The 19,292-nt window shown below is 43.4% G+C and overlaps 1 protein-coding gene across 1 annotated transcript; it reads right to left on the reverse strand.

Moving 5' to 3' along the window:
- Window positions 1–1,592: 1,592 nt before the first annotated feature.
- fignl2 (fidgetin like 2) lies at window positions 1,593–17,832 on the reverse strand. Its single transcript, XM_030139730.1, has 3 exons — window positions 17,698–17,832; window positions 16,049–16,189; window positions 1,593–6,126 (listed from the first exon to the last, which is right to left on the reverse strand). The coding sequence occupies exons 2-3, from the start codon at window positions 16,071–16,073 to the stop codon at window positions 4,085–4,087; spliced, it is 2,067 nt and encodes a 688-aa protein (XP_029995590.1). The 5' UTR covers window positions 16,074–16,189; window positions 17,698–17,832; the 3' UTR covers window positions 1,593–4,084.
- Window positions 17,833–19,292: the final 1,460 nt, after the last annotated feature.

Raw genomic sequence — 19,292 nt, forward strand, 5'->3', positions numbered from 1 at the left:
ATTTGTTGTTTCCATTGTAGTTGCACACATTTAATGAATCCTATTATTCCAAAGTATATATAGATAATTGGTTTGATAATGAACTTATATATCATTTAATTATCACGGGCTGCATTTCATTATTACATTTTACGGAAGTTGCAGAGCAGTGGAGAAAGTGTGGTGACACTCCATGCAGCTATTCAGTGGCACAGTATGAGTAAATAGGACAGCAGCTCATTAGCATCTTTTATTATCCAATTACAAACACTCCTCGGCTAATTACCTCCAATCAGCGGGGAGAAGAAAATGATTGACTTCCTGGAGGACAAGAATCACTCAGGACAGCAAGGACGAACTGGAAATCAGTCACTTACTGGATGGAAAATGAAGGAATAACTCAGATATGGTTCAATAAATACAAAATGAATGAATTAGTATTAGAATGTATAACTTAGAAATATCCCTTCTGTCTGTCTCAGCGATATTTTTATGTAAATGTGTACTCTACCTACAAATATAGAAAGCACATCTAAATAAGGAGTGTAAAATTATATTTGTTGCAATAAGAAAACACTAATATGAGTACCATATTTCATACCCATAATATGAAATGTAAATAGCAAACTGTTCATTCTTCTAATGTCAGATCTCCACATGGTCTCTTCTACCTTTAGCAAGGTTATGCTGTTCTGTTATTGAGTGAGTGACAGCAAAAGATACTGTAGGAAATAATTTTTATAACAGCTGCAGAAACGATTATCCTTCATCAGAGGATGAAGGGCAGCCACTGCACAAGGTTGTGTTTGTAACAGCTATGCATCATTATTAGACAATTAATTACTCTGTCATCAACACCGGCACCACCGCTGTTCTACTGGGATTCAGTCACAGATGTTTCCGAACTCCACTCTGACACCGCTATCCATAACTGAAGAGCTGTGGTTTCTGTTTCCCCCAAACTTTCCCTTATTTGCAGAGAGAGTTGCTCAGATTTACTTCTTCTTTTAGTAAGTTTTGAGTCTTTGAAAGATGTCAGGAAAGGCCAGAAATAGCGTAGGGCAGGCCGCTGGGACGAGCTGTTGTTTACAGACAGTGACAGGGATGAAGGACCTCTGTGCTCTGGTGCTGGGCCTGAAGCCTCAGGGGTGTGCTCGCACTGCTTCTGTTGCTGTTCTGGAGGCTGCAACACACACATAACAACATACGCACATACAATCCTGAAAACTTAAGAGAATGTTGTAGACACATACAGCATGATCTGTCTTTGTTTTTATCTGTAGTACACACACATCCTCCATCTTCCTAATAGTTCACCCCACACACACACAGATAAATACATCAGTACTGGTTTTTCTGAGCTTTGATGTGCTGACTCTACAAGCTACTGTGTGAATTTATGTGTCAACAATCCAAAACCTCTTGGAGTAGTCGCTGAGTGTTTATACGGTCAACGTTTCAGTAATCAGTTTAAGTAACTGTGCTGACCTTAACACTGGGGTCAACCCTAGGAAACACACAGAAAAACATAAAGTAAGTACCAATCGACGCGTCAAAACACTCCACTTCACCTGATTATGGCCAGAGAAAACAAAGACGTAACCACAGTGCAATACTGACAAATTCTGTTTAATATTGTGTGATACTCTTCTCTTAAAATACAGTCTTTTCTGAGGTAGACCAATACAGTTCAAGAACATTATTATCATTTTTAAAACAGACATCAAAAAAGACATGAAATAAATACTTTCATGTACAATATGCCGCAAAAATGAGGTAGAAATGGTTACAGAAAATGTACAATAACCAAGAACAAAGTTACCGCAATAACAGATCAAAACATGTAAAAAATAAAAGCTTGTTTTGTTGGACAAACTGTAGGGGGATACCAGGAACATTAACGAGTCAAAATGTTGTCGCTGTTTGTACCTCTAAGTCATCATGATTATTTCATTTGTGTAATTATACGTGAATAATCACTTGTATTTATCTAGAGTGTAGCGCTTGAGGCGGAGGTTGTTCTGTAATTTGTAAATGTGTTTTCAGTTTCTCAGACAGTGATCAGTATGCACAACGGGGGTCACTCTGATTGATCTGGCTGTACGGCATGACTGAAGCCACCAGCTGGAGAGGGAAGGCTGCACTGTGATATAGGGTTGCTGGACATCAATCAGACCACTTCCACTCCGGAGGAATCGGTACTGGGGAAGGAGAAGGGGGTTGGGGAGAGGATACAACGCCACATGGCCACTGGGGCTTGTGACCAGGGGGCAATCCAATCTAATGAGATTGCATTGGGGAGAGGGGAAAAAAAGAGAAAAAGAATGATGAGGGAGGGAAAGAGACAGAGGGAGGAAAGGGTGGTAGGAAATATTACATCATTCTGTGTATACGTCCTCAGGTCCATGGCAACAGTCAAATATGTTCAACCTCTGGACCTGCAGACCAGCGACCAGGTTTTTCCAGCTTGTTAAAACAGAAAAACTGGTGAAATAAAATGGAGGGTTTTCTCTGGATTGTCTGCATGTTGAGTTCATCCATAATATGTACACATTAGGTGAAATTTGGGATTTGCTGAAAGCTATTAATAACGACATGTTTCTGCAGCAGGGTCTCTTCGTGGATGTCCTTTTTGTGCTCTGATCTTCACTGTGAGTGCACATGGGTGATTGTGCATGATATATTTACATTTCAAAATAATATTTTTGCAGCTGTTGTGATCATCTAAACAGTAGACATGCATATACAGGGTATGTAAACACACAGAAACATAGATCTGAAAGCAGTTTGTCCAACAAAAAAAGGAATATTTTCTGTATTCTACATAGCATTTCTTGAAGACAATCATCACTCCACCATAAACTACAATGAAAATAAAGGGTTAAAGAACAGAAAAGAAAATGTATTTATATATTCATATATAATAATACATGGATTTATGGCATCAAATATCCTTTGAAATACCTGAATTACATTCAATGTTACTCTTTGTAGCATATTCAAGTTTCTCCTCCGAGGTAAAAGCCCAGCTGCAGTGGGTATTACGAGACTGTCAGGTTTCTCCTCGCTCTTTATCTTGCTCCGTGCCACTCTCTACTAAGACCCTAAGATTACATACATTCTTTATTTCATATTTCTGAGGTAAAGAAATTCTTCCTGAGCATTTCAAACAAGACTACACACTAAGAAAACAAAAGGAGTACATGATATAGAAAACAGACACACTGTAGGAGAAGCTGGGGGTGCAGGTGGTTAATTGTTCTCTAAGTGGGATTCTCAGGAAAACTGCAGTAAATGAGGAATGTGAAAACAAATGGATGTAGAAAGTCGTTACCTGTTACCTTTTAATGTTTGAGTGTAGTACCTTTAGTCAAAGTAAGTCTATTGCCGTACGGGGGGAATATAGATAACTGTACTCATATGAAGGGCAGCCACATGTTAAGATTCCAGAAAAGGTTTTTATTTTGGTGAGAAGCTATTACGAAGGATTCATTAACTGTCATTTGAGACTAGTCTGTTTTGAGACAGCACTGCTGACTATGTATTTGGTTTGACATGTTTTTGGTCAAAAACAGTGATTTGCTGAAATGTTGCAGATCCAAAGCCCTTCATACTGAACAATTATTGAAAATCCAATGAGTACATCAACATTAGGATAACAGGAAAGTGAACTGGCAATAAATAGGATCCTGAGAGTAGCAGTAAAAGGGGGGATTTTCCAAACCCTGATTATCCATAATCTTGGACCACGTCACCTAGCAACAAATAATTGATTTTGTCCTGGACCAGGGCTAATCAGGATCTAAATAGCTTTCTGACTTTCCCATAGGCCAAACATCTAATACACTACTCGACTCAACAAGGCCTATTAATCTTTCTTTCTTTGGGAAAAATAAAATATTGCAGATATTTTTCATAGCAAAACAAAAATAGCACACCATGGCATGCTAATGCCAGTAAAACAACTATATCAGCTCTCCTGCATTGTTGAGTTTCTCTGGCTCTTTTGGCTGCATAATTGGTAATTACAAAACAACAACAAAACATTCCCAAGGCTTGCCATATCAGGGTTGTAGGGCAGTCCAAGTACAGTGCCTGGCTGCTCTCAGTGGCTATACATCTTGCTCCACTCTATACAAGTGTCCAGTTCTTTTGTGGTAGTGTGTGGGCGCACCTTGCAGAAGGCATTCTCAAAGTCTGTGAAGGCGGGGGGTTTGGAGGATGTGGGCAGACCATGAATGGCCCCAGAGGGGGATGATGCTGATGAGATCGCCTGCTGGCTGAGCTGTAGCAGCTCCCACACGGTGAAGCCCTCAGTGCGCTGCAGCACGGCGTTCAGCTCCCTCTCACTCATACTCCAGCCCTGTGGTGCCAACGCCTGCAGCAGCACCTGCCTCCGCATTCCCACATCTGGCAGGCCCACATGATAACGCTTGGCAAAGCTCCGATGGACTGCATCTTGCAGAAGGTCTGGCCTGCCTGTGGCACAAACAAGAATCACCAAACCTGTGGTCCCCACCTGGGCTTTCTCCAGGGTGGTCAGCAGTATCTGCCTCAGGCCCTCCTCTTCCATGGCCTCTACCTGGCTGAGCAACACCACTGAGGGCTGCCGCGCCGCTGCCACCTGCAAAAGAGCTCCAAGAATGTGCTCTGCCTCAGCCTTCCCTTTAGAGGCCAAAGTGGCTCCACTCAGTCGGTAGAGGGAAGCCCCCAGCTGTGAAGTCAAAGATCGAGTCATCGTGGTCTTACCCCCTCCCCGAGGACCAAACAGCAGGACGGTTCTTGGTGGCCGCACCACCGGACTAGGCCTCAACACAGGCCACAGCACATCTTCCTCAAGGGCGGCTTTCACATGGGTAAGCCCTGCTAGCTCACCCCAACCCAGTGCTGGGGTGCAGTCCAGTAACTCACCATTGACGAGGTCCAACAGTCGAGGGTCTGGGCTTTTCAGAGTCTCAACAGGCAGACTGCACAGTGGAGGGCGTTTGTGGGCCTGGGAGCGGTGCTGCTGTTGTGTGAAGCTCTGTTCTGTTACTCCGTTCTCTCCTGTGAGCCCAGCTGGGGGGCTGTATTCCCCTGCTGTCCCATACTGAGGAGACACCAGGGGCTGAGAGGAAGGCTTACTGGGCTTGAAAGTTTGAGTGTCTGTGCTGCCTGTACTGCTGAAGCCATTTCCTCGACACTCTGTTTTGTCATTCACACTGTAGGGTGAGTTTCCCCCAGTCTTCAAAGGGTCATAGCTGTATTTTCTGTAATGAGAGCCATCCCCACCCTCATCCTCTTCTAGACTCATCTCAAAAGCTTTTCTTTTTAATGTCCCTCCAGACTCAGATGTCCCAAGGTTGGCGCTCTGGTAGCTATAGCTGCCTCCTACCACTGCAGGCCTCGAGGGGATAGGAGTGGGGGTTGGCAGACCAGAGGGCAGGTAGGTTGCAGAGGGGTGGCTGTAGCTTGGAGCAAGACTGGTTTGGGGAGGGTATGTGCTAGCAGGGTAGTTATAGACAGGGGTGGTAGGGCTGTAGCTGGGCACCAGCGTCGGGGTGGACTGCAGGGTGTGGAGGGAAGCGGGGGGAAGTGCTGTACTGGGCTGAGGACAGTACCCTGAGGAAAGATAGGTGCCATTGTAGCTAGAGGGGTACTCACTGGAGCCACTGCAAGAGCTGCTGCCACTATAGCCAGAGTCTGAGAGGTTACTGTTCACCACGGACACACTGCTAACCCCTGGAGGGCCTGCAGATGTGGCTACAGCTTTGGAACCTGACAGGCTTTCGTGGCCTCCAGGTGCCACCAGGGAGTAGGAGGCATCAGTGCTGTGCGTCAGTGGCCAAGGTTCCAGTTCAGTCTTCTGGCCATTTAGTCCACTAAAGGCACCCGGCTCTGGGTAAGTGCCTACAGCGGGTGGTCGGTCATATGGTGAGTCCAGCACGCCAGCGTACTTCTCAGCGTAGCGCTTCAACAAGTTGGATGCTGTGAGGGCTGAGATGTCATCGTTGGCCCAGGCGTAGTTGTAGGAGCCACGGCTGCGGCCAGTGTAGAAATCCGACTTGTGAGCCGGAGAGGAGGTGGTGGAGGATACGTCCAGGTGCTGCTCAGGCCACTGGCTGAGGGACTGGGCATGCTCTGGGTTCCAGTGCATCTTTAACAGGCCTGACAGGAGAAACATAGAGATAACAATTTTAATTTTGCCTCGCTAAAGATTTGTAGGTGCTTATGATGCAGAAATTAAAGTTAAAGCAATGCATTTTTATCTTAACAAGAGACTTAAACTGTGCTGTGCCCCATATGTGTATGTGTGTGTGTGTATGTGTGTGTGTGTGTGTGTGTGTGTGTGTGTGCGCACGCACACAAACCACATAGTCTTAATCTGTTACTGTGCTCTGTTCTTGGAATTAGATCTAATTAGATCAAATTCATCAATGAGTCTGAAAATCCCACTGCTACTTGTAACATTTAGATAAAGGTAAACTCGCCCTTAGAAAAGATTTTTTTTCATCTTGCATGTTAGCAAAGAGTGTTTAATTTCCCAAAAGGTGACAAGCAAGAAAGAAAGAAAGAAAGAAAGAAAGAGTTGTTTTGCAGTTTTCCAGCATATGTTAGAGTAGCGATTCGATCCCACTCCTTTTCCCTGTACTGCTAGCATCTGCAGGTCTCCCAGAGGAGCTATTGTTATCTCCCCGTGCATGTTGCTCTGAATGCCTTCTCTCTCCACCCTGCACCCCCACCCACCACCCACCCACCGTACACCAGAGCTCCAAAGGCCCACTGGCCGGCTGGACAGAGAGAGAGGGGAAGGGGTGTGTGTGTGTGTTGTGTGTGTTGTGTGTGGACAGTGGTGTGGAGAGAGTGAGAAAGAAAGAGGGGGGTTGGGTTTGGAATTGCAGCATAGTGTGCTATTCATCAGCACAGTCTCCCATGGAACATTGGGAAAGTGGAATGTCTGTTTCTCTGGCTGACTTCAGCACTGGTTCAGGTCTGATTGATCATGGCTGCTACGCACTGAGCTAACGCTGAGCGAACAGGAGAGAGGGCAGCTGAAACAGAGATTTAGTTGTTTTACCTTCATGCCCCTCATGCAGTTGCATTATTTTCTGGTTACACATTTAACTGGCATCGTGTAACCTGCAAATAACAACTCTTGTTCTATCGCTATGATGCTTTTCTATATAACATCAATTGTATTTACACTTTTTCTGAATCCTCCAACTCATAAGCACTACTTCTTGGTGAGGCATTAGCTTGACATTCCACACATAGCTTGGCATTATTGAACTGTCATGATTTACCCTGAGGTGAGGACTACTCCAGCTAGAAAACAGAGAGGTAAAAGGAATATAGCAAAAGCCGTCATTACTGGCCTCTCTGCTTTCCTTTCAGTGGACGCCTGATGATTCATTATTCATAGCTGCCTGTGTGTTTGTGGAGCCAGGCATTATTGCCATTTAAATCAAATCTCAATATCCACAGCCTATGATTCTGCTGCTGCTGTTCTCCCGCTCTCTAGCGCGCTCCTAAACTTTGGCCTCTTTCTTTACCCTCTTTCCAAACCTACCCATGTGTGTTTTCAGATTACGCCCGTTATTTATTCAGTCAGATGAGACCAGCAGACCAGATGGCTGTTGGATTATCATGTCCTTCATATTCAAATCCACTGCCTTAAGTTCCCAATAGCCAAACCAGTTCAAGTACTTCCCTAAGCTTCAGTCAACCCACGCAGCCACACACCCACTGCAGCAAGATACACAAGTACATTCTCACACTCCTCTTCTAACATGTTGAAGACATTGGCTTGTCCACACCCAGATGACCAGATATTTTTCTGGTCTGACTTGAAGGTCTTTGTCCAGGCTGCAGAAACCATATATGTCCTGCAGGCCCTTCCCATCTGCAGCCCAACCAGTTTGTGAGCAGCCCCAATAATGGGGCCTGTGTGTGACAGAGATGGATGAGAGCCCAGGGGAGCTCATAAAACCTGCAGCAAGGAGGGAGGGAGGGAGGCATGGAGGGCGGGGAAAGAGTGGACAGCAGGCGCTTCGTCCTCTCTAAGCGGACTGGAGCGGACATTAGAGGACTCAGTGAGGCGGCCTAACTGCTGTCCACTCCATCATCAGAGCGGCACCAGCACAGAATGGACTTCTCTCACACTACCCCCCTGACCACCGTAATGGCCAGCTGCCCGTTCTGAAAGAACCAGTTCACTGTTAATGTTCAAGTGTTCAAATCTGAGAGTAATTACTTTCTACAAGTCTTTGAAAAGTGCATTAAACTCTATAATTCTTTCTGTGTGTGCACAGTAAGTTGTATGAGTGATAGGCCATCACTCAGCTCTGATGAACACAGCAGGGTGGCAGCATAGCAATTAGATCTCGCCTTCTGCTGGATTGTGGTTTTTAGAGCAGCAGCACTCCACAATAAACTGAGCAAGCTCTAATCTACACTTCTGCTTAAATCAGAGCCATCATGTAGATTAATTCACTGGGGGGACAGGAAGAAAGCTAAGATTAGAAGTAGGAAATCAGGACAATGTGGACACACTGAGGCTAGTAGTGCAATCATTAGATTAACTTCAATGGACTTCATGATCCTTCTTCATGATGAAAACTACAAATATTTGTTTCTTTCTTTGCATGCGCCACTTAAATGATTAAAATCAGTTATGAGCCACCATACGACTGTTGTTGTTATATTAGAAGTCATGTTTGTTCTACATTTTTTTCCTCATGTTTTTTCTAAAACTAAATACAATCATGTCCTGTAGATTTCTTCATTAGAAAAGTTATATCTTTTTAATGTATTTAATCTAATTTTGTTTTAATGATATTCAGCTAATACTAACCTAGATTTAACCAGCAGATCAAGATCATTTTGCTTGGTGTAAGAGTGAGACCACTTGCACAATGAATTAATTTATAATAATAGTTCTATCATTTTCATTGCTTTTGGCATTCTGTCTGTCATTTTCTCCAGTAGGTAAACCTTTTTCTTTGGATTTTGAGAAATTAAAATCAAGAAAAATTTTCAATTCAAGGCTTAGATTCTTGCACACATACAGAGAATCAAACTATTACATGGCAACTTTTTTTCTGCTGCAATAATCTTCACATTCAGTTATTTTGGTTCAAATTCATTCAATCTGTGTTGTTGAATTAGAATATGCAAAAATGTGACTGCAGCTGCATTTCTGTTGACCGATGGTCTTATTTAGCTGCAAAGAGGTTGATAAGGGCCTTCTGTGTATGCGAGTGGAACTGTGTGTAATTGTGGGTATGTGTGTGTGTGTGTGTGTGTGTGTGTGTGTGTGTGGTGTGTGTGCGTGCGTGTGTGTGTGTGTGTGCGTGTGTGTGTGTGTGTGTGTGTACTCTCGGCCCCAGGAGAGACAGATGTTCTTCTGCTGACCGCCTTACTGTCTGTGCGGCCATTGTGGTAGACGGCCGTCCGGCAGACGTGCGCTTCTTGGACAATCCAGTTGGCCCTGAGACAAAGCCTGAAGGATCCTATTGTCAAGAGCCTGTCTAATTATGGAAATCTTATTAATCTATTCAGCAGCAGTCCACCGACAGCTTTTGTGTCAGCCTGGGATTTATTGAGGGACCTGTGTGAGCTGCATCCTATTGTAGGAGTGCGTGATGAAGACAGTGTCAGGGCTCTCAGTAGCTGAAATCAGATTTACTTTGCGGAGGGTCTTAAATTAAAATGAGACCCGTATGGCTCATTGGGAGTGCTGGAGTCATTTGTGATATCTGCCAATAAATGCTCATGTTCGCTGTCTTCAAAGTCACTGAATTCCATGCTGACTACTGCTGAAACTCAAGAAGCTTTGGGCCTATAAAGGCTGGTAGTACTCTAGACTGTGTTGTGGTTTCCTATAAAAGGGGTATCAGTGGGTGAGGTTAAACCTTATCTTGGCAGCGAGCCCAGAGACATAGGGCTCCAGTACCGATTCACAGCTCCCATGAGGTTCCTTTCTCTTTCTCCCTTTCCGGCACTTTTGTTTTCCCTGCCCCGAGGAACAAAACGGACACGGATGGAACAAGCCTTCTGGGACAGCGTGCTATTAAACTGTGCCGATTGTGAAGAGGCCGCTTGTAAACAAGAGCGCTGTGGATCAATCCAATCAGGGATCTATTCAGGGTTGAGCTCTACCCCCACACACACTGACTAGAGTAAACTACCATCACCTCCACTATATTGCACACCTTCACACAGAACCGTGCTTGGGTAGAATGCAGTGGTTCTGAAACCTACAGTGATGTGATTTTGCACATGAATGTTCACAATTTCTACTCCTAAATGGTTATTTGTCTGTCCACCAACAATAATATGTGGAAAACTATTGTTATTCTTGTAAGAAACTCTCTAAACAAAAGTTGAAAATAAAGGGCAGAGTCCAATTCTTTTGAGAATGCAGCTGCAGTTGTTGTGGCAGTCTGTCAAGAATTTAATTTACACAACAGCTCAAAGAACAAACACTTTCAAGAATAAAACCTTGAAATGCAACCCTGTTACAACACAAGGCACATAGCTGCACCAGAGAATGACAGGCAGAAAGTAGCTCGAAGGACAGAGTGTGACAGACACTATATTTGTGCTGATAAATCACAAAGTTGATGCTCTGATGACTGCATCAGTTGTTATGCATTCAGCAAGCACAACCTGATCAATGAGTTATTGGATGAACTTCGTGCTTCCTGGACATAAATATGTAGAACAAATTATCTCTTTCATTAAGAGTCTTTAAAGCCTACTGTGCATTTTCATAAAAAGTATAGTCTTCAAAAATATGCTGTGAGTTTTCTCTACAAACCACTTGGAATCTGTTATTTATAAGAGTTTGTTATCTTGATTTGTCATCTAGTCCTGAAGCCTCTTAAGTCCTCTGTTCTCAAGTTCACTGTGATTTATGACACTAATATCAGGCAGGACATTCTCACTAGGCTGCAGCTGTCCTGCCGCTGCATACTACCTGGTCTGTCATAAAAACACCAATCTGAGAGGCCGGCCACATTTCACCGCATGGCAGGTGGAGACAGTGGAAAATTGTCTGTGGACGTTCTCTCACTCTGGTATGAAATACACATTTTATCAGGTCTTGTACATCAGGGTTGTACTGAGAAAAGTGGTGATGAATTCCGAACATATATCATGGATTACGTGTGTTGTACTAGACTCATGTTTAGAAAGAACGTCACATAATACAGGTAATATTACACCACACAACCTGAACAGTGGGTGTTATTGTGGGGGCACTGCCAAAAAGTTGTCAAAGGAAATGCAAGGTCAGTCCTTGAGACCCTTCCCAAACTGCCTTTAGATGGAGGTAATTCAAACACCGGGCGACATGGATCACAATTTATCAGCCATGCATAATTGGGCATTGCTCGCTAATATTATTATAAATCTATGTGTTAGTCACAGGGCTGCTATCAATCAAGAGAAACAAAATCCCACACTCCTACTCTCCCTATTGCTCCCTCCGGCTCATCTGCTCCCTCTTTCATGGCCCTAAAAAGATGTAATAACAGAAGAGTGCGGGAGCCATGGCGGGTGAGTTTTCACACCTGCTGCCCAGAGCGCCAGCAGACGCAGCTCTTTTCAAACACGCCTCACCGGCCTCGTCCCAAGAGGAAGGAGTCCTCTCCTGCAGTGGCATTGAGGGATGTCCTCTGTGTGTCTCTCTTTGTGCCTTCCTCTTTCTGTGGATAAAGCTATCTGTACTCTTCCATGTATCAGAATGACAGTTTGACTTACTATTTTTTGTTTCATCGCCCTTTGGGAATGTTTCAGGCCTGCTGTCAGGCTAGCTTTTGTCACTGCGTGCAGCTAATATGGTTTTATTAGAAGTGAAGGACAATATGACAGCGCTATACTGTGTATTTTGTTGATATGCAGAGAACAGAGTGATAAAATTAAACTGTCCTTGCCTGTAATAATGTGAATGTATGATAAATGAGTTTTATTATTAAAAACAAAATTGATAAATAGAATAGAACAAGCCTCTCTGTGGCAAACTCCCAGTTAATCAAAGGCAAACATTCTGAGTGTCATTAAAAGTTGTTTTTCAGTGGAGATGGAGTGGTGCACTTGCCAAACTACTTGATGGCATTTGTTAAACATTGATTAATTGGCAAACATGTTTAGAATTGCTAATTATAGTGCAGCAAAAAGCAAATCCCATCTGATTGTGCACTTATTTTATAGCTCTTTTCTCAGCACTCTCCAAAACTAGAAAGCCTCCGGAATAATTGCTGGATGCGTCACTTCATGCTCGTAATTTTAGAAACAACTCCCCCATCCCCCGTCCCTGCTAACGCACGTCCACAAATGGAAGGAGCTCATCTACCCCCCCTTTAAAAAAAAAACAGGGTCCCTATTTTCTGTGACTGCAGGCTGGCTTTAGGTCATTGTGTCCACTAATATATCAAAGAACAGCTGTCCTAAGGCTCTGTGATGACCAATCACCCTTTCCATCTGTCTCACTCGCCCAGTCTCTGCTCTATCTCACCCTCTTCATCTCAGTCTTTACCGAGCAATCTCCTTCTTTCTGAGTTTCTCCACCTCCTTAGTTTCCTCCGTTCCCAGCAAGTGTGTTGCATTCCCTCCTTTCTTTCCAAATCCCTCAGGCCCCCTATGAGATTAGACTCCCAGGACATGGACAGCACTGAGATTTGTTGTTTTCTGTTAGTATACACACAAATTAGAGAATGCTCAATATATTCAACAGCCTCAGTTTCTTCAGTACCAGTGCATTTTATGACACCTGCACTACAAACACCTAATGGCATATAACAATTAAACTAAGTTATTTCTTGAGTGTGGTTGTTCACTAATTAGCTGTGCTGGTGTGAAAGACATTGTGCCTCATTGTGCCTGAATTCTGCTGCCTCAGGAATCCAGTGAAGTGTTGCCACCCAAATGAGCCTCACCACCCTGCTTCTTAATTGGACCATTAATGGAAGTGGAGATCTCCTTAATGAGCTGATGAACCCTCAGAGACAGAGCACAGGGCCACTGGACTCTCATGGCCCTGGGTCCCTAACCTCCCTTTTTTTCTGTGGACATGGACGCATGCAAACATTCACGTTCACACAAACACACACACACCTATACACACTGGGGGCTAATTAGAGCTCATTCACACCCTACACTAATGATCCAAGCTTTTATTCACACACACACTTTAGCGTGCTATGTGTTTACTCAAGGGCCTCACAGGCCCCTCCACTGCACCACTCAGCCTACAATAGGAATAGATGCCTATACAGCCCTTCAGTCTGCTTCTCCAGGGGCCCGGGATAGATCTACTTCTTCTTTTTTCTATACAAACTGCTCCATGACTTAGCCAAGTCATTCACAAAGACACTCGTACAAAACATAAAAACACAGGCAGAGAGAGAAAGGAGACAGAGAGGGGTCAGTCAGAGGAGAGCTATAAAAACTGCCAGACCTGTACTCTCTGTGTAGTTGTCTAGTGTGTGTGTGTGGTGTTTTAAAAGAAAAGGTATCGCTGAACCAGCGGGGGCCCCCAGCAACAAGAGTTAGGGCACTCCTGGGTTGGCGGCCTGGGACTGATTTAAGAGTGTGTTTGAAGTGCAGATTACAGATTCTTTGCACCAAATCCCTCCAGGAGTATCCATGGCCCCTGGAATCTCTCTCAGGTTTCTCCTCAGGTCCGGCCGTGGCTGCTTGCCCCAGCTTGAAGTCCTCTGGACTGGCCGGAGATGAAGACAGAGGCCGGACACACCAAGGAAGAATAACACGCACAGTGGCTTAATGTGTGGCTGAATCATTGAAACTACACTAACAGTCAAGGTGATTATGTGGGAGAGTGAATCTATCTAAACCATGTGTCACCGTGTGCTTTCATAACATGGGACCTGTCTATGTGCAGAGGCAGAAATACCTTCAGCAGGAGTCAGAAGTAGCATATGGAAGTGGAAATTCCCACAAAGGGAATTCCAACATGGAAGTGAGAGTCTTCACATGTCCTGCATATATGCAAAGTTCCTCAGAGTTGAATTTGCACTCTGCAAAATCATGACTAAAGTCTTTAACTGACAGACAGTGAGCTGCAGTGTCACCAGCAAGCACAGGGGTGTGTTTGTGTGTCACTGGTCTGAGAGTAAACAGCATGAGTACCTAACACTGCTGTGTTCACCTATACGATCCCTCTGTCCACATACACACATACACATACACACACACACACTAGCAGGCTGTTCGGAAACAATCTGAGCCGTGCAGAACAGAGCTACTCTGTACATGAAAAACCATCCAAGCTGCTGGACACAGCAGATGAAAACCAGCATTGTACTCCATGATCATAAAACCAGTTCACACACAAAGGCCAGTAAGGGGTGGACTGGAAAATTCCCATGACGGTGACGCAGAATTATCAGCTCGAAAGCATGCTAGCCATTCCACCAGTAGTTTGTGACATTTTTGGATGTGGTGTCCACTTCAGCAGTGGGGAGTGTGTTCAGTCAGTGTGGACTAACAGGGTGTAGGGAGCTGATGGAACGACCAGACAAACAGGCCTTTGCACCAGAATGTATGCACGATGTGTCCACAGCACAATTGTTTTTTGACATATTTTGGAAAGTATATTGCAGCTTTTTAAGTTATAATATGTAGCGTGTTCATATGAAATATCTAATATGATAAGGCTTACGCTGCACATTTTGTTAACTTGTGTAGAAATGTTTCCAAAAATTGAGACAAATCCTTATCATTATTCAGCGTAATAAGCCTGTTTTGTTTTGTCTGTCAGCGGTACTGTGTCACCTTTATGAACTTCAGAGTCTTTAGAATGAAGTGACCTAACATTAATATAATCTAAATGTTAATTGATTATAATTTCTGTCTGAATTCATTCCATTATTTTCATCAGCAATGGTAGTGAAAACAACAACTCTATAACCCTTCACTACTTCATGGCTTCATCTAATACTAAATCTTATAGAGAAAGCTTCAGCAGCAGATATTCTGTATTGTGCATCCAAAACACATTCTGGTAGAGGAAGTATTAATGAGCAAAGAGACAAGTTTCATCAAAACACATAAAGCCAAGTGTTGTTTTTTTACAAGGTTGGCTAATCACTGCAACTCCAAAATTACATAAATACACTGATGAGAAGTTGAATGAAAACAGTGTCTGTTTCAGAGTGGACTTCACAAAAACCAAACAGAGTGTCGTGGTAACTGTCCAACATCTGCAGGCAGCACTTTAATTAAGCTGCTTGAATTCACACACCCACACTCTTAAACCACTCTGCCTCTGCAATCCAGTTTTTGCACATTAACAACTCAAATCTAAAATTTTTGGCACCCATTAAAGTAATACTTTTTAAATGAGCCATTCTATTTGATTTTCCTCCCTTTTCTTGTAACTGTCATGCCGATAATACTCCTTTGAGGCGAGTTAAAGAGCTGGGAAAAAGGGGCTCTTGAGGCCGAGGCCGTGGAGGCAGCCCCATGCTGGCCGGCAAACAATGCTGTTTTGGAGAGGTAGAGCGCTGCACTAAAATGAAGCCTGGTGGGTGGGTGGGTGGGTGGGTGAGAAGGAGAGGGGGAGCCAAGACTGGACACGTCAGTTATTAGGTCAGCATTGAAGGGAGAGAGGGGGGGAAAGCAAGGAGAGGGGGGAGGCAGCATGTGTGGTAGTAAGTCCTGAGCTGTATTGGTAAAATGACACTGGCAGAACTGATGGCTTTCTGCTGCTTAAACCATCAGCTCTTCAACCTCCCTCAGTCTCTCTTCCTTTCCCCCTTCTCCGCCTTCCGCCTAGTGATGAAACATTCAGACAGGGCCAGTGCCCAGGGTTTAGCGTTTCCACAGAGCTCGTCAAGGAAAAAGTCAGGTTTCTGCACTGAAAGCCTGAACATTTTGACAGCTACATGCACATTTTCCCTCATGTTAGCAAGCTGCAGAGCACAGTACGCAAAGCTGCTTATTTTTGGAAAGTGGATGTATTGATCAAGTCAAAGTCCAGCCAAGTCAAGTGGAGCTTTTTTTGATGTGACATACAATAGGTAAGAGAGAGAGAAAGAGAGATAGAAAGGTGCTTTGTACTCACTATAGGGGACAATAGGACTCAGCATTCTGTGGAGCTGGTCTCAGTAAGGAGGAATGCTGTTTTGTGAATGCCAGCTAAGGTTAGTGTCCGTCCAGCTGTATTCCATCACTGGCATGAGGTTGCACTGACGACAGAACAGCCCTGAAAGAAAAAGAGAGGTGAAGCAGTTACAGGCTGCTGCACAACATCCATGCAAACACTCACATGTCAACTAACCCCTTCACACAAACATACACTGCAACACAAACCTAAACACACACACAGAGCAGAATTCACCCAGAGAATGATAGAATTACTGACCAACCTGAGAACCTTATCAGTGTAACAAAAACACAGTTTGGAAACACACACTGACTCACGCGCACACACACAGTCTGCCAAATTGACGCACACAAGGGTATTCATTATAGGCAGGCATTAAGCTGATTGTGAAGCTGCGTCCAGCCTCCAAAGAGGGCTTTCTAAATCTGCCTCACAAAAAGACTCATGCATACCACTGCTCTGTGCACTGGGGCAATAAAGACTGCATTCTTAGGAGACCAAACAGCTGCACAAGCAAAATGCAAAGGAAGAAAATGTTTCGTGCAATGACAAAGTTAGACTTTTCAGGCCATTTTAGGTGTTCGTACACTTCTGCCCAACTGCATCAGAGATTAAGAATAAACAAATAAAATACACACCTCTGAAAGCCTGCAACACCGTAAAAAGCAGCAAAATGATTATTCAACTCACTGACTGATGTTTAATCTATAAAAGCTTTGTTCTGTTTGTAGTGTAACTGTAATATTATAATCATGCACAGATTAAATTCAGTTTAATCCTCTGGTTTCTATTGTGTTATCCTGATATGAGGCAACTCAACCCACAAGATTAAAAAAATCATTTTTCGTCATTCCAGCTCTGTGTGTCATTTGTCAGTACTGGATGAAGTTGAGTTTTTTTTTTTATAATATGGTATATCTAAGAAAATAAAACATAAGTAATATAAAACAGACTGATATTGTCTATTTAAAAATCAATAACTATACATGCAAGTGTTAAAGCATATAAGTAAATATACATCAGAATCTATAAGAAAATATCTAAACTAAAAGCCAAAACACCATTAAACTTGCCAGCGTTCTAATTTTGTGGATTTTTTTCTGGTTTTGCACATTAAAAATCTCTCTGTGTTAACTTTCTGAGAAAAATAATCAACAGAATTCTCTCATGCACCATTCATATGCAAGAGAAATTACGCAATCACCACAAGGCTGACTTTGGACGCCACCAGGCTTCATGTCCAGCGCTGCCTGTGTGACGAGGACCCCCTGCTCTCTAACTGACAGTCAACTTTGAACACTCAGCCCAGAATAAGTAACTCCACTACAGCTGCAAAACCACAGCTTCCACTCAAAACAAACACGGCTCTGTCCTCGCACAGTTCAGTGTAAGGCTGTAAAAGGAGAGGACAGGGAAATATCTCGTGGTCAGTGGTCGGAGAGAGAGAGAGAGAGAGAGAGAGAGAGAGAGGAGGGCGAGAGGAGAGGAGCTGAAAAAGGACAGGCTGGGCTCCGGTCCTCCTCCAACTTCAGCCGCTGGAGCCAAGTCAAACAGCAGGGAGAGCAGCGGGCTATGACAGCAGATCAACACAACACGGACAGCCTTACCTATTCATGTCTGCATGTCCTCCATCAGATCTGAAAGCGCAAGGATAATCCCTGGAGCGGACCAGACCCGTGTGTGCACTGCTATGCTTTTTACACATATGGGACACAACTCTACTCACTCTCCCTCTCCCTCTCTCTCGCTCTCTCGTTCTCTCTCTCTCTGGCCAGTGACAACAGAGTGAACACTCAGCTCCCCTCCCCCATGGATCTCCCATCCCCCTCTCCCTCCCCTCCTTCTCTCTCTCTTTATGCTAAAAGTATTTAAGTAAGGAGAGAGAGAGAGAGAGAGAGAGTGAGAGAGAGAAAATAAGGGGAGGGAGGGGGATTGACCAATTGAGCTCTGAAGTGGGAGCGGGTGATCGTACTGGAGCTCAGATACAGAGGACAGTGAAGAGAGGGGTTTTTGTTTTTTGGGGGTTTTTTTTGAGTTGGAGGGAAATGACCAGGGTAAGTTTAGTTTGCACTGGGAGGATTAAGAAAGAGCTGAAAGAGCAGAGAGTGGTTAGATTATGGGGGAAAGAAACTCACCTCTCACTGAATTAAACCACAAATGATTACAGCACCATCTAAATACTCACTGACAAAAATAATTCCATAAGTAATTTATTCAGAACAGCAACCTTAAGACTTTATATCAACTCCACATTCTTCAATTCTTATATGATATGACACTAGAAAATAAGAAATTGAAGTAAATTTAGGTAGGTCAGAAGAAGTGTAAATTATATCTGTGTTGAGGTAAAATGTCAGCCATTACTGTCAATGCAAAACCAAATACTGTACTATTAATAAAGGCTGGGGTTCTGTGGTGTTGCTGTATTATCAGCCATCTTTCATTCTAAAATGCTCTTTGTACTGGCCTCGTGGTTGACCCACTTTGAGTTTCCTGATCCCTGACTCCTTCTGAATTTTTTTTTTAACCTTAATGTTATGGTATATATTTAATGATTTTATTTTCATTATTTGGTTTTTATTTTCAATTTTATGTGCTTATGAGTAACAAAAATGTCACTGTATGATAGATACTAGGCTCACACACCATGACAAAAAACAAAACAAAAACACACTCGTCTTGAATGTAGTCCAACCAGTGGCGACGCAGCTACTTAGATACAACTTGCAAATGAGACTGATTGATAAGAACAACCAGAAGGCATATGCCTCTGCTGTCAGTAGAAACGGTCTTACGGTCAAACATCTAATGAGTGTCTGATCACTGAAGGCTCTGAGAGAAAAATAGATATCAGCTCATCCATCTAAATGAAAACAGTGTAACATGGATTAAACACTAAAACATAATCAGTTTCATTTGTTATACCATGTACATCTCACTAAAACATAAATCACCCAAATAATGATACTGATCAATATAAGGAACCATTTGCAGCAACATTTCAAAAGGAAAAATAAATGGTTTATTCCAAAATCCAAACTGCTACACATGTAATAGTTTTACTAAACACTGAAATAAATATCTTTAATAAATTTGATCGATTCAGGAACCAATTTTCACCTCCCTAAGAAATGTTTCAGAGCTCCATCGATCTTATGGTCAGGTGCTGTTCCAGTTTCATTTACTCTCTCTTCACACACAG

This window comes from Sphaeramia orbicularis, chromosome 7 (assembly GCF_902148855.1).
Source record: "Sphaeramia orbicularis chromosome 7, fSphaOr1.1, whole genome shotgun sequence".
Lineage (NCBI taxonomy): Eukaryota > Metazoa > Chordata > Actinopteri > Kurtiformes > Apogonidae > Sphaeramia > Sphaeramia orbicularis.

Coding starts and splice junctions, on each gene's coding strand:
- fignl2 (XM_030139730.1), bottom strand. CDS start 16,073: ATGCTGAGTCCTATTGTCCCCTATA. Junction 6,127..16,048: donor GAGTCCTATTGTCCCCTATA/GTGAGTACAAAG, acceptor TTCTCCTGTCAG/GCCTGTTAAAGATGCACTGG.